We start from the raw sequence: 13,687 nt of genomic DNA, 5'->3' as shown, positions 1-13,687 counted from the left end.
TCTGTAGTGAACAGGTGATTTCTGTTGTGAAGTAGTTTAATGTTTCTAAAAAATGTGTAGGAAGAGACACTGATTGATATAGTGGTACCATGTCACCGTAATTACATACATAGCCAGGAATTGGGACAGTGAGGAAGGTGGTCAATAAAACCTCAGAGACCAAGGTCTCTACTTAAGGAAGACCAATTATTTTGGACAAGTATATAGAGATTCATCTATTTCCCAAGGGATTGCTTAAGAATCCAGGAGCTGGAATCAACTGGGTTGGAGTATGAGTAGCCACTATGACAATAGTGTGAGTTCAAGCTCACCCAGCAGGACTGATGTTTGAAAGAAAATGGAAGTACTTCAGAGCCCACATTTCTATGAAATGGAGAGGGCTTGGACACTTTCTGGAAGTTGTTCTCCCTGCCAAAAACTAAAGTAGGTAAGGCTGCCCTCTCTTCTATGGTGTGGACAAACTCAAACCATAGGAATCCTCATAAAAACAGGATTTGGCAAAATATAGATTGCAAGGCTGAAAAATAAGGTTGGAAATCCAGTCTGAAGTATCTTTCAACTCCCACACATGTTCTTATACTTCCCTCTCAACCTCCAAATTCTGGAGAATGTTTCTGTACAACCTACCAACTCTCTCAATAAAAATATCCCAGGTTGTCATGGTGACATAATGTTTTTTTTTCCCCCTGCAGAACTTCGTAGTCTGGTGCAGTAGTTTCCTAATTCTTTATGGTTGTGGAATCTTTCCTTTCTTTTTGGGGACTCATTTTTGGTTTCTAATTTTTCCAGCCTAATCTTATATTTGGAATTGATAAAGTGGTAGCACAGTATAGATTTAATTTGGAGCAGGGAGGATTTAATTAACAGTTTTAACAATCATCCATACATCAGCCTATAAAGCTGATGAAGTCCTGCATGAGTATATATTTCGCAGGGGTCCTTGATGAAAACATCATAGCACTCAGCCCTTGCTAGATTTCTAATTTCTTTCTCTAACCTGTGTAGACTAAATTAAAAACTCCTGATGCCCAGGCTTTTTAAAAAGTAGTAGGGGCTGGGCGTGGAGCCTCCCCACCTCCCTGGGATGCAGGACGGCCTGACCCGGAAGCTTCTCTGCCGATCCGGAAGCAGAGCTGAGCGGCGGAGGCGCCGCCGTGGAGCCGCCGCCCCCTAGCTGCTTTGCAGCTGCGTGGGGAACCTGGACCGCGGCGGCGCGGAGTTGTCCCGATGATCCCCGGCGGGCTGCGGCGGCAGAGGCGACGGGAGAATGACCTCTTCCCGGGAGCGGGGTGCCGACCTGGCCCGATTCTATACTGTCACCGAGCCCCAGCGACATCCGAGGGGCTACACAGTGTATAAAGTCACTGCCAGGGTGAGTGCCGGTGTCGGGCGTGGGTAGGAGTCTGTATTGGGACCTGAAGGTCTGGGGTGGAGACTCTGGTGTGGCAGTCCCTGACCCTGGGTCAGAGCCGAGAGTGGAACCGGGTGCGCCTAGTGTCTGGACACGCGTCTGGGGTAGGGACTTCAGGAAGGCTAGGGTAGTGCTGTGTGGGAATGCTCAGGGCTCCACTGGAGTAGGTCGCGGTAGAGTCCCCATTCTGGGGTGGGGCAGTGGTTGATGGTTTAAAATTGATGACTCAGCCCCCAACCCATTTGGACTTTCTTCTGAGTTCCAAATTTGCAGAAGTGGTTTTGCTTGCGCCAGAGGATAATGCAGACTTAAAAATGTTAATTTATGTATTATTTGGCTTATGTAATAGAAGATATTTTTTCTCTTGACCTTTTATTCAACATCAGGTTTGCTCTAGGAGGATGGTAGATCCTTGGGAAAGATGCCATTATTAGGCCACCAACCTGGAAGCTCTGAATCTGGGCTGTGTCTTTGCCTCTTGAGTTTTTTATGGTTTTCATTAGGAGACATAAGGGAAAAATCTACTGAAGGTGTCTTGTGTGAATTGCCTTGAGGGCACATCTAAAAGTTGGGAGACTCCTTTACATCAACTAACTGATCCAATTTTTAGTACCCGCTTTGTTTATGTTTCATGGCTCTTGGCTTGAGTTTTAAAGAGTCTGCATCTCCCTTCTGGGAAATTAAGAATAATAATATTAAACAAGTCTATATGTAATGGATGTGTGTATGTTAGACATTTTATACACATTACCCAATTTAATTCTCATTTTAATGAGAAAACAGATTCAAGAAAGTTTAGTAACTTGCCCAACTTAACACTGCAAGGCGGTAACAGATCTGGGATATGAAACCAGTTCTGCCTAACTCCAGGTTACATAAAATTTTGAGAATTAACTATCATTTTAAAAGAAGAGAGGTACAGATTAAGTCGTAATAGTATAGTATACGTTTGGAGGATGTAGTAATCACATGTGATAGCTCAGGAAGTGGACCTTGAGAAGACCTTAAAGGTAAAGTAGATTTAGATCAGTGTTTGGAGCATGAGAGTGGCACGTGGTGAATGGAAATGGCGCACAATTGAGACAAATGTAAGAAGGTAGGATGGATGAGCAAGTTTGTTTAAAAGTAAAGGGAAGAACAGGCCTGGTTATTGCAGATTGCTGTATTGAGAATAGGGGGAAGTTTGCTGCTCCCTGTTTGCAAGTAAGGCTGTTAAATAGGTGGAGTGTTAGTTTCAGGTTGTGTAAGAAATTTTGTGATATTAAGGGGCCATTATTGTACCACTCTTGAAACCTTTCTATTCATTGGACCCTTCAAATACCAAGGCTTAGTTTCCTAACAAATTAGTTTATGGAATCAGAACAATTTTCCGCATATGTAATATTCTCCTCACAGCATCCTATTTATCCCTTATTTTAACAAAAAAATTATATCGTATTAATCTGCTTACTTGTATATGTCTCTTACTTAGTAGGTATAGAGCAGGTCTCTATCATTGGTATTTGTTTCCTCTTATACTAACTGATAAGGCAGTAGGTGGCCCACAGTGCCTAAAAAACATCGTTGAATGCTTTCTTCCCGATTGTAGGCAGCACACCCAATAGATGTTTAGTTCCAGACACTAAATACTATGAAGGATATAAGGCTGCATAAAGCATGGACCTTCTTTTCAAGGATTCTCATAGTAGAACAGAGTTTACTGTCCTTAAAGAAGTGTAGTATAAGACAGAAAATGTTAAGTGCCCGAAGACCATAACTACAGAAGAGAGCTGTAGGAATTCAGAAGACATTACTTCCAGCTGAAGGGATCAGGGGATACGTACTAATTGAGATAGTTGGTGAAAGATGGGAAGAATCCAGAAGAGGAGAGGACATCAAAGGTAGTATGCATGCTACATATTGCTGTGGTTATTTGAACTTGAATATTGCTTACACTGCCTTTTTTCTCCCAGTGAATAATGTTTATGTCTTCATTTATTGCTTATGTTACAGATTTTGTTTTAAAAATTTAAGGTTTGAGGGTCAACATGGAGATTTACTTTTAAAATAACTGTCCTTATAAAACAAGTAAAGTAGTTATTTTTTGAGAGTTACGGAGAAAAATATCTTTTCTCAGGAGAATTAACCAGGTAAGTAGTACTCCCCTGAGAGAACATAATGAGATAAAAATTAGGAATGTCTTCTGTATGTTTCCTACTGCTGATTTAACTCTAGCTTCAAGAAACAATTTCTATATTTTTGATTCTTGGAGGGTTATTTCTGTAGGAGTAAAATTAGAATTATTGAAAGTACTAATGTTAAATTTTGGATACCAAAAGAGCTTTTTCATCTTCTTAAATCTCCTTTGTGCTTTTTTTTTTTGCAGTTCTCTGGAACCTAGGTGGCAAGCTTAGATAATTTTGTGGCCAGTTACACAGTTACAAGTGTGCTAACAGATTCCTTAGTCAAATTCTGTGTGGCTTCTTAAGATTGCTTTTTTAGAAATGGGGTCTCACTGTGTTGCCCAGGCTGGATTTATACTCCTGGGCTCAAGGGATCCTGCCACCCCAGCCTCCTGAGTAGTTGGGACTGCAGGTGCACACCATGCCTGCTGCTGCCTCATTTTTATTTAGAATAAGTACCTATATTCAGAATTGGAAATTTTTTTGTAAATGTCCTTTGATTCTTTAGGTGAAGGAGACATAGGTATAAAAGAACCATCAGCAGTGTTTTTGGTTGTTTCATCATGCTTAGTTTATAAAATTCTCATATTGTAATGTAGATTTCTCAGCAACATAAAATGAATGGTAATTCTTGCCAGTGTTCTTACCCTTGAGTATGAAATGCAGAAAGGTATGCTTTTATTCTTAAAAGACAGTGCTGCCTTATGACTTTATTTTGTTTACATTGAGGCATAATTTACATACAGTAAAATTCACCAGGCTAGTCGAAGTGGCCCATGCCTGTAATCCTAGCACTCTGGGAGGCCCAGGTGGAAGGATTGTTTGAGGTCAGGAGTTCGAGACCAGCCTGAGCAACAGTGAGACCCCATCTCTACTAAGAATAGAAAAAAAAAAAAAAATTAACTGGGCATGGTGGTGCGCTCCTGTAGTCCCAGCTATTTGGGGAAGCTGAGGCAGGAGGACTGCTTGAGCCCAGGAGTTCAGGAGTTTGAGGTTGCTGTGAGCTAGGCTGAAGCCATGGCACCCTAGCCCGGACAGCAGAGCAGGATTCTGTCTCAAAAAGAAAAAAAAAAAAACCTCTGCTAGCTTCAGACTAGATGACATTGGGAAATACTATATATCTTCCTTTTAGAGATTTACTAGATATATTAATGTATTAAAGGCTTAGGAATTCTGCCGTAAATAACATTTCTTTCTTTAACAAAGGTAAACTGAGCTGATCATTAAGCCCTTCCTTTGAGAGCACTGATTTTAAAGAATACTATTAATAGTATTCCATGCCACATGGTTTGTGAAGCACTGCTTTAGGGTAATAATTTTCAAGATGACGTGGCGATAAAATTCTCGATAGCTGGAGGCTTTTCAAGGTACACATAGTACTTAAGCTGGGTACCATGGTATATGACTATAGTTCCAGCTACTGGAGAGGGTGAGGTGGGATGATCGCTTGAACTCCGGAGTTTTGAGTCCAGCCTTGGCAACATAGAGATACCCTGTCTCTGTGGAATAATAAAATAAATAAATGTTAAAGATATTTACTGAGGCAGTGGTAATGCTTCTAGTGGAAGTTATGAACTTTAAATCAAAGGAATCATTGCTTTAGATTCCAACTTTTGTGGAATTTATTGGTTGAATTTTATGATAAACTATTGAAATTCACCTAGAAAAAAATCACTAAGTGCTAGCAATCTGTATCAGAGTGAATTTACAGTATTTTTGTTTTAGAGCTGTTATCTGTTGAGATAATTGCAACATACTTTTAAAAGTTATAAAAAATCTGGGTCTGAGGGCTCAATTTTATTAATTTTCAATATGATCATATTTTCCCCTCAGATTTCTGGTTGATATTCTTATTGTCATCAACTTTTCAGCCACTCTGAAGAGAATTACACATAAAAAGTTGTTAATGGACATTTGGACTAAACTCACATTATCCTTATCATTTTGTATGTTTGGTTTCTATTTCAAGGTACAATCTTAAAATATTTAAATGAGATTATACATATGGGAATACTGAATCCCTTATAGTGTGGTGCCATGTGGTTGAACTTGGTAATATATTTGGGAAGTGGTTGCATTTTTATAACATAGTGGCATGGGAATCAGACCCAGTATATTCTCCATTGTACTCTAGTACCTGGCAGCAGAGTAGGCACTAGTATTTGTTGAGTGAATACATGAAACAAATAAAAACCTAATGGTGACTGGGTTTTATGGAAATAAGTAAACTTAATTATTGCTGAAAATACAACACAGAAATAGAGGGAAGCAGTATAATGCACTGGAAAGAGCACTAGACCAAGAGTCAGAAAATCCAGGTTCTAATTCTAAATCTGAAGGTGAATAAGCAGTGTGACTTTATTTTTTTATTTTTATTTTTTTTTTGAGACAGAGTCTCACTCTGTTGCCCAGGCTAGAGTGAGTGCCGTGGCGTCAGCCTAGCTCACAGCAACCTCAAACTCCTGAACTCAAGCGATCCTCCTGTCTCAGCCTCCCGAGTAGCTGGGACTACAGGCATGCACCACCATGCCCGGCTAATTTTTTCTATATATATTTTTAGCTGTCCATATAATTTCTTTCTATTTTTAGTAGAGATGGGGTCTCGCTCTTGCTCAGGCTGGTCTCGAACTCCTGAGCTCAAACGATCCGCCCACCTCGGCCTCCCAGAGTGCTAGGATTACAGGCGTGAGCCACCGCGCCCGGCCAGCAGTGTGACTTTAGATAAGTCTTTGGATCACCTTGTTTTCTTGTCCGTAAAGGGAGAAGTCATAGTAAGCATTCCTGCCTAACTCATAGTTTGTTGAGGGAATAAAATGAATCATTAATATAAAATGCTTTGCAAATGTACAAAATCAATTTTTTTTCTCCATGCCTTGTACAGTGCCTTGAACGGTATTAGACAGCACAGGTATAGATTCTCTCTTAATGATAAAAAGCAGGCTAGGCCGGGCGCGGTGGCTCACGCCTGTAATCCTAGCACTCTGGGAGGCCGAGGCGGGTGGATTGCTCAAGGTCAGGAGTTCGAGACCAGCCTGAGCGAGACCCTGTCTCTACTAAAAATAGAAAGACATTATATGGACAACTAAAAATCTATATAGAAAAAATTAGCCGGGCATAGTGGCGCATGCCTGTAGTCCCAGCTACTCGGGAGGCTGAGGCGGTAGGATCGCTTAAGCCGAGGAGTCTGAGGTTGCTGTGAGCTAAGCTGACGCCACGGCACTCACTCTAGCCTGGGCAACAAAGTGAGACTCTGTCTCAACAAAAAAAAAAAAAATAAAAAGCAGGCTAAAAAATAGAGTTTACGATTGATTCTTGGAGTGTTCACAGAGGGTTGAGGTGTAAAAGGAAGAGAAGCAAAAGCACAAAAGAGGAAAAAGGAGAATCAGGAAAATATATCCCTTTGCTTTCCAGACATGATTTTCCAATATTGTTGGAAGTAGTTAAACAAATGTGAAATCTTAAATTTTGATAATGATTAGAGATTTCTGTATATGTTTTGTTTTAGGTTGTTTCACGAAGAAATCCAGAGGATGTCCAGGAGGTAACATGTTTATATGAAAATTTTATTTTATATATCTGATAAGCATTTAGTTAAATGCTTTATTGAGGAAACTGCCTGAATTATTTGTATGTCAGTCTTTGTATGTTTGTGTGGAAATTGTTTTCAGCTCACAAAACAGTAGCTGGAGTGCCTTTTTCAGATCTACTAAAATAGGTATTAAATTATAGTGGCTGTTAAGTTATATAAAGAAGAATTTGAGGAATTATTGTATTGTTTAATAAGTGATAATTGTTCTAGTAACTAGTACTCATAAGTTTTAAGTATTAGTTAAGGGCCTCTATTTACCTACCTAAAAATCATGATGTCTGTGTAATAAGAAGTATTTGTAAATAGTATTAAAGATTATAATAATAAATTATGGGTCTTTACCTACTTTCACTTTTATATGAATTGACATGTTGACATCTTGGAAAACTGGTTTAGGTATAGATGTTTCTTTTTAACTTTTTAGTTTAGTAGTTCTTTTGCAGACTCTTCTTGGCATTTTTTTCCTTTTTTTTCTTTCCTTCTTTGTAAAATAATACCAGCCTGTTAACGTTTTTGTTTAAAATTGTGGAATTATCTGTTTTTATTTTCTCTGTGCTTGTTGTGTATCTTTAGGAATCCTTACTGAGGAGCTTGCTTCTTTTACTGTTTCTTGATTTAGTTTCATTTTGTACCCCGCTCATTTTCAGTAAGACCAGGAGAACATATATTGGGGATTTTTTTCCTCACTAAAGTATTTAAAACAGATGCTATAAATTCACAGTCCTGATTCTGCAAGTGTTCTCCCACCCCAGTTGAATATGAATGTCTTTGGGTGTGGGGTTTGTACTTTCTGTTTAGCCACAGGTCCCACTACCGAACATACCTGGCTTGATTAATACATTTAAGCTGATTATTTGGTACCGACTGATTTGAGTGTGTGACCTCAGGTTTAGATAATACTTAAATTTTATACATTACCATTTCTTGTTGTGTCTGATCTGGTATTTGTTTTTGTCTTATGAGTATTAATAAAAAGTTCAGTAAAAGACACATTTTAAAATGATTTTATACTCGATGGGTTTTTAAGACCTCCCCCCCACCAGCCCCCGACCCCAGTAGTCAGGAAGAATATTGTAATATTGTTATTTTGGAAGGAAAGGTTATATATGCTGCCAAAAGTAATTTGCATTATTGATCAATTAAATTACTATATTTTCTCTACTTAAGTGTCAATTGATTAGTATGAACTGTTCTTTAGAATTCTACTAATTGTGTTGAATTAATAGTCAATACCAGGCTATTTTGCTTTTGAAAGTTACAAATCTGTTAAAGTTGAAAATGGGTTGTGTTTCCTTTGAATGTGTTGTCTGATTGCTGTGCTGTAGTTTGTAGCTTGATGTTCCCATTTTCCAGGGAGAATCCTGAACCAACCTATCCATGAACATACTTTCTGCCATTTCCTTAATCCTTTTTTGGGGAAAACTCTTTTATAATAACAACTGTTGGTGAACCATTCATCAGAAAACTCTTGTAAGTGTCTTTTAGTTAGACAATTGCATGGTCCTTTGTTAGAAATGGTATAATTAAAAAAAATCATCTATCTAGTTGGCATCTTAAAATATAGAATAACCTTGAAATTATAGCAGTACTTTTTTTAGTTTGCCACTTACTTCATTTCAACATTGGAATTCTTATTTAGGAGAGGAATTCACCACTTAGTTTTCCTTTCCTTTCCTTTCACTTTCTCTCCCTATTAACTTATTCTTGTAGTTAACTGGTTTAGAATATAGTCAGGCTTCACAAGGGCTATTGAGGACTAGATGTACTGTTAGTTGAACCAAATATAGGGCCAATAATATGCTATCCCAATAAAACTGGGGAAATTTTGTTTGGTTTTTCATATATATGAAAAAATATATATATGAAATATATGAAATATGAAAATATATATATTGGCACATGCCACCAGATGTCAGTGTTTTCTTCCTAAAAATGCTAAAAAGAATACTCACTTGGAGTAAGTTATTTAAAATTATCTAGAATAGCTTTTTTTTTTTTTAATCTTTAAAAAATTTTCTCTGAATTTTTATTTATTAAGAAGAGCATGGATGAATCTACAGGGGACAGCACAGTTAATCTGTGGCCTCTCATTTAGTAGATTCTGTAGAACATGAGCACCCTGCAGAAGAGTGAAGAAAGACATGGTATTGCCGCCCCTCCCCCCTTTAAAAAAAAATGACCTAAAGCTGTTGCTCTGTAGATAGCATATTTCACTGGTGAAATTTGTGAAGTAGAAGAACTGAAATAGTATGATAGTGATGTTGGTTGTAAGAAAAGATAATCCAGCAAGTTTTAAATACTATAGAGAGTAAAAAAGGACAAAGTTAATTCAGTTGTGTGGTTTTGTAAAATATAGGTATCTAAAACTTTTTGGTATTATTAAGTGTAATTATCTGCAAAGGAAACATTATATGTAAAAAATAAGAGTATATTTTTTAATGAAAATTAAGCTTTTATTACATTTGTAGTCTCTGTGATTGTCACTGAATTAATATTTCATTGGGAAATTTTCTTTGGAGTGACTTTAGTGAACAAGAAATTTATGCAGGTTTGGCTTAATAAAGCAATAGGTGTTAAACTATTTTTTCCAATATGAAGTATTGAACACTTACTATAGAAAGTAATTTTTGCTTGTGTCTTTGAGGACTTTTTGTAGCCCAAATATAAACATGAGTATTTGCTGTTGTAGTTGAAGTGCACTTTTGTTCACTTTTCTATTTTGAAGATTTCTAGAAACTTCAAAGCTTAAAAGGAGTAAGAAGAAAAGGAAGCAGTGGATGTACATTTTGTGGTACTCTTAGGTATTTTGATGCTGTAGCCCTAATGTTGAGAATAGGGAATATATGAGTGAGTAAGTTAGGGAATGGGGAAGAAACACAGATTCTTACCTTGGGATTGTAATTTTTACTCTGACAGACTACTGCTTTATATACCATGGTATTTTAATCATTATTGTTAAATTGTTAAATTTTGCCTCTTAAGTTACTCTTGTATTATTTAAAAATGAGGCTGGGCATGGTGGGTCACTTGGGAGGCTGAGGCAGGAGGATCACTTGAGCCCAGGAATTTGAGGCTACAGCGAGCTATGATTGGTCCACTGCACTCCAGCTTGGGCAACAGAGCGACATCTTATCTCTAATAAATAAAAATGACCTAAATGAGTTTAAAAATTTTATCTGCAAATTTATTTCCTTGAGCTATGATCTTTTGACTAGCTCTCATGGTTTTAACCTTATGTAATGTCCAGTTCATAATGGCATTTATCTTATAAAAGATATTACTTTAAGCTCATCACCCATTTCCCTCTTAATCCCTTGGCAATGTAGGACCACCATAATTTGATACATTCTTAAAATATAAAAATGACATTTTTTTCTCATGACAGAATTATGTTCATGTATCAAAATTAGAAACTAGAGAGAAGCAAAAAATATAAAAAATCACCTGTAACCTCACTAGCCTGAGACCGTTTACGTTTCAGGTGTTGGCCTGACTGCATCAGTGAGTTCCTCTTGTTCTTTTATTGGAACTGCTGTTTCTATGCTATTAGCTTGTGTCTCATTCACTTCTATTTTAAAATAAAATCTCTTCTTCCATCTCAGTGACCCATCTCACCTCATAAACTTCTCAAACACTTTGTATTTAGTGTTCTCTTCCTTACTTCTCCCTGGTCCTTCAGGTGTTAAGGGTTCCCTATCATTCTGTTGTTAGGTTCCTCATCTCCTTAGAAATGCTGAGAAACCTTTTCTGAGTGATTACCACCTATCTGCTGATGACTCTCAAATTAATAAATCTTGCTTAGTTCTTGCTCTTAAACTTCAAACTTGTCTATCTTATCGAACACTTCCAGTTAGATGCCTCATAAGCACCAAAATATGCTAAAAATTGAACTTCTGTCTTACCTCAAAACTGCTGCTTCTTCCTTAGTCCTCACTGCAGGGAATAGCCCACAATTTAGCCAGTTGAAAAAGCCAAAATTCTAATTTTTCCAGTGGGAAAGTATCGAACATTTATTATAGAAAATAACTTTTGCTGAAGCGACATCCCACAATATGGGAGAAAATATTTACAAACTACCCATCTGAAAAGGTGTTAATGACTAGAATATATATGGAGCTCCAACAACTCAATAGGAAAAAAATCAAATAATTCAATTAAAAATGGGCAAAGGATCTGAATAGACATTTTTTCAAAAGAAGACATACAAATGGCCAACAGGTATATGAAAAATGCTCAACATCATTAGTCATCAAAGAAATGCAAATCAAAACTATAATGAGATATCATCTCACCTCAGTTAAAATGCCTTTTAACATAAAGACAGGCAATAATAAATGTTGGCGAGAATGTGGAAAAAGGAGAATCCTCCTACACTGCTGGTGGGAGTGTAAGTTAGTGCCACCACTATGGAGGACAGCATGGAGGTTCTTCAAAAAATTAACAATGGAACTACCATAAGACTCAGCAATTCCATTGCTGGATATATATACAAAGGAAGTGCATTCAGTATATTGAAAAGATATCTGCACTCCCATGTTTATTGCAGCACTATTCACATTAGCCAAGATTTGGAGTTAACCTAAGTGTCCATCAGCAGATGAATGGATAAAGAAATTGTGGTACAAATACACAATGGAGCATTATACAGCTACAGAAAGAATGAAATCCTGCAGCAACATGGATGGAACTGGAGAACATCATGTTAAGTGAAATAGGCCAAGCACAGAAAGACAAATCTTGTGTGTTCTCATTCATATGTGGGAGCTAAATTTTAAAAACAATTGATCTCATGGAGGCAGGGAGTAGAATGGTGGTTACTGGAGGCTGGGAAGGGTAGTGGGGAGAGGGGATAAAGTGGGGGTGGTTAATATGTGTAAAAAAAATAGTTAGATAATTAGATAGAATGAACAATGTTTGATAGCACAACAAAGGACTGTAGTCAACAGTGAGTTAGGGTATACTTTAAAATACCTCAAGGAGTGGAATTGGAATGTTCCTAACACAAAGAAATGCTAAATGCCTGAGGTGATGGATACCACAGTTACCCTGATTTAATTCACGTGGTATGCCTGTATCAAAATATCATGTGTACCCTGTAAAGATATACAATCATTATGTATCCATAATAAGTGAAAAAAAAAAAAAAAAAAGAAAAATACTTTTGCATTTGGCATCTCTCTCTCCTTTTAGAAACTTCACCCCCAGCAACCCCTGTTTACTTTTTGTCTCATCATTCTAATGACCACCTCCTTTCAGGACTCTTACTGAGATAATACTTTCTGTCGGGCCTTCTCAGATATCTGAGGCGGTTTAGGGTGCTCCTTTCATAACACTCTTGGACTGCCCCTCTCAGCATTTATCAAGCTGTCTTATGATGCATTTGTGTTGGCTTATTCTTCCTAACTAGACTGTGAACTCTCTGAAGGCAGAGACTGTTTCTTGTTTCTTCATCCTTTGTGACCGTACGATACCCAGCACCAAATCGGGGCGTGAAAATATTTGTTTTGGTGACTGTTTTTGTTTTTGAGTAAATGAATAAAAGGGAAGCATCAGGAAGAAGCAGTTTTTAAAAATTGATTGATGTTATAGTCTGCCTAGTCTCTTAGGATTTTAATTGTATTAAAAACAAAAAACTTACTAATCAAAGTAGAATTTTTGGTAGACAGAGTTTGGCAAAGAATTTCATTTCGCAAGTCTCTTAAATCATACCTGGTTACCTGCCAGGTAATGAGCTAGTATTTTTTAGCATTATGGTCTGTTGTACATGAAAAAACTTCAAAGTTTGTTAGAGTTGAGGTGATTAGGATTTTCAGAAGTAAAGGTCCCAGTGTACCAAGTAATGGAATTGAAAACTCAGTTTTATTCTATTTTGTGGAGACTGAGAGGCTGAAACAGTGATATCAAGGCCACGTGTCACATCTTTTTTCTTTACAAAGTGGTTTTTTTCTAACTTAATCTGAGTAAGATTAAACAATAATTTAGACTAATGAAGGTAAACTCACTTTACATGTTGTCTAATCTAGATGATTGTTATTTTGTTTTTTGAAATATACTAGTTTTAATGATACTCTGATCAGGATTCACCTTGTCCCCAGAAATCTTATTACTGGTTTAAATTGAGATTTATGAAATATAAAAGTTCATGTTAATTTCTTGCTACCCAGCCATTTTTTTCAGTGTAACTCAGTTTATTTTTTAGGCAAATACTGAGTATGTCCTTTTGTTTAAAAATTGCCCAAATTAATTATTTTATGTTTATAAACATTTTTTTGGAGACAGAATATATGTTTTGACATCTAGCTAATTTCTAGGCCAATAGTAATTGGTTTTAGAAGAGATTAAGTGACGTTTTATATAATATAGATCTTTTTTGTGCCAGGTTGACTATTTTTCTGGTGTAAATAAAACCATACTTATTTAAAATGAAATTTAAAAGCCAAAACAGAGCAGTTTGAGGAAGAATTGCTGCTTTATGTTTTTAAAGCAAATGTTATTTGTTAATTTTAAACAGTTAACCATATTGAT

The 13,687-nt window shown here is 37.0% G+C and overlaps 1 protein-coding gene across 4 annotated transcripts in view; it reads left to right on the top strand.

The window, feature by feature from the left end:
* Positions 1-1,200: 1,200 nt before the first annotated feature.
* The window catches only part of RPS6KC1 (ribosomal protein S6 kinase C1), a 124,352-nt gene continuing 111,865 nt past the window's right edge, over positions 1,201-13,687 (top strand). For 3 of the 4 annotated variants that reach the window (XM_069459347.1, XM_069459346.1, XM_069459344.1), the window contains exons 1-2: positions 1,201-1,372; positions 7,079-7,114. In XM_069459347.1, coding sequence (XP_069315448.1) covers positions 1,268-1,372; positions 7,079-7,114 — 141 coding nt within the window. In that variant the 5' untranslated portion in view covers positions 1,201-1,267. The remainder of the gene's footprint in view (positions 1,373-7,078; positions 7,115-13,687) is intronic. The other variant, XM_069459345.1, reaches the window with a different exon arrangement.

This window comes from Eulemur rufifrons, chromosome 27, assembly GCF_041146395.1.
Source record: "Eulemur rufifrons isolate Redbay chromosome 27, OSU_ERuf_1, whole genome shotgun sequence".
In the NCBI taxonomy this organism is placed as follows: Eukaryota; Metazoa; Chordata; class Mammalia; order Primates; family Lemuridae; genus Eulemur; species Eulemur rufifrons.
The sequence above is the reverse complement of the archived record's forward strand: the minus strand, read 5'-3'. Positions and strand labels throughout refer to the sequence as shown.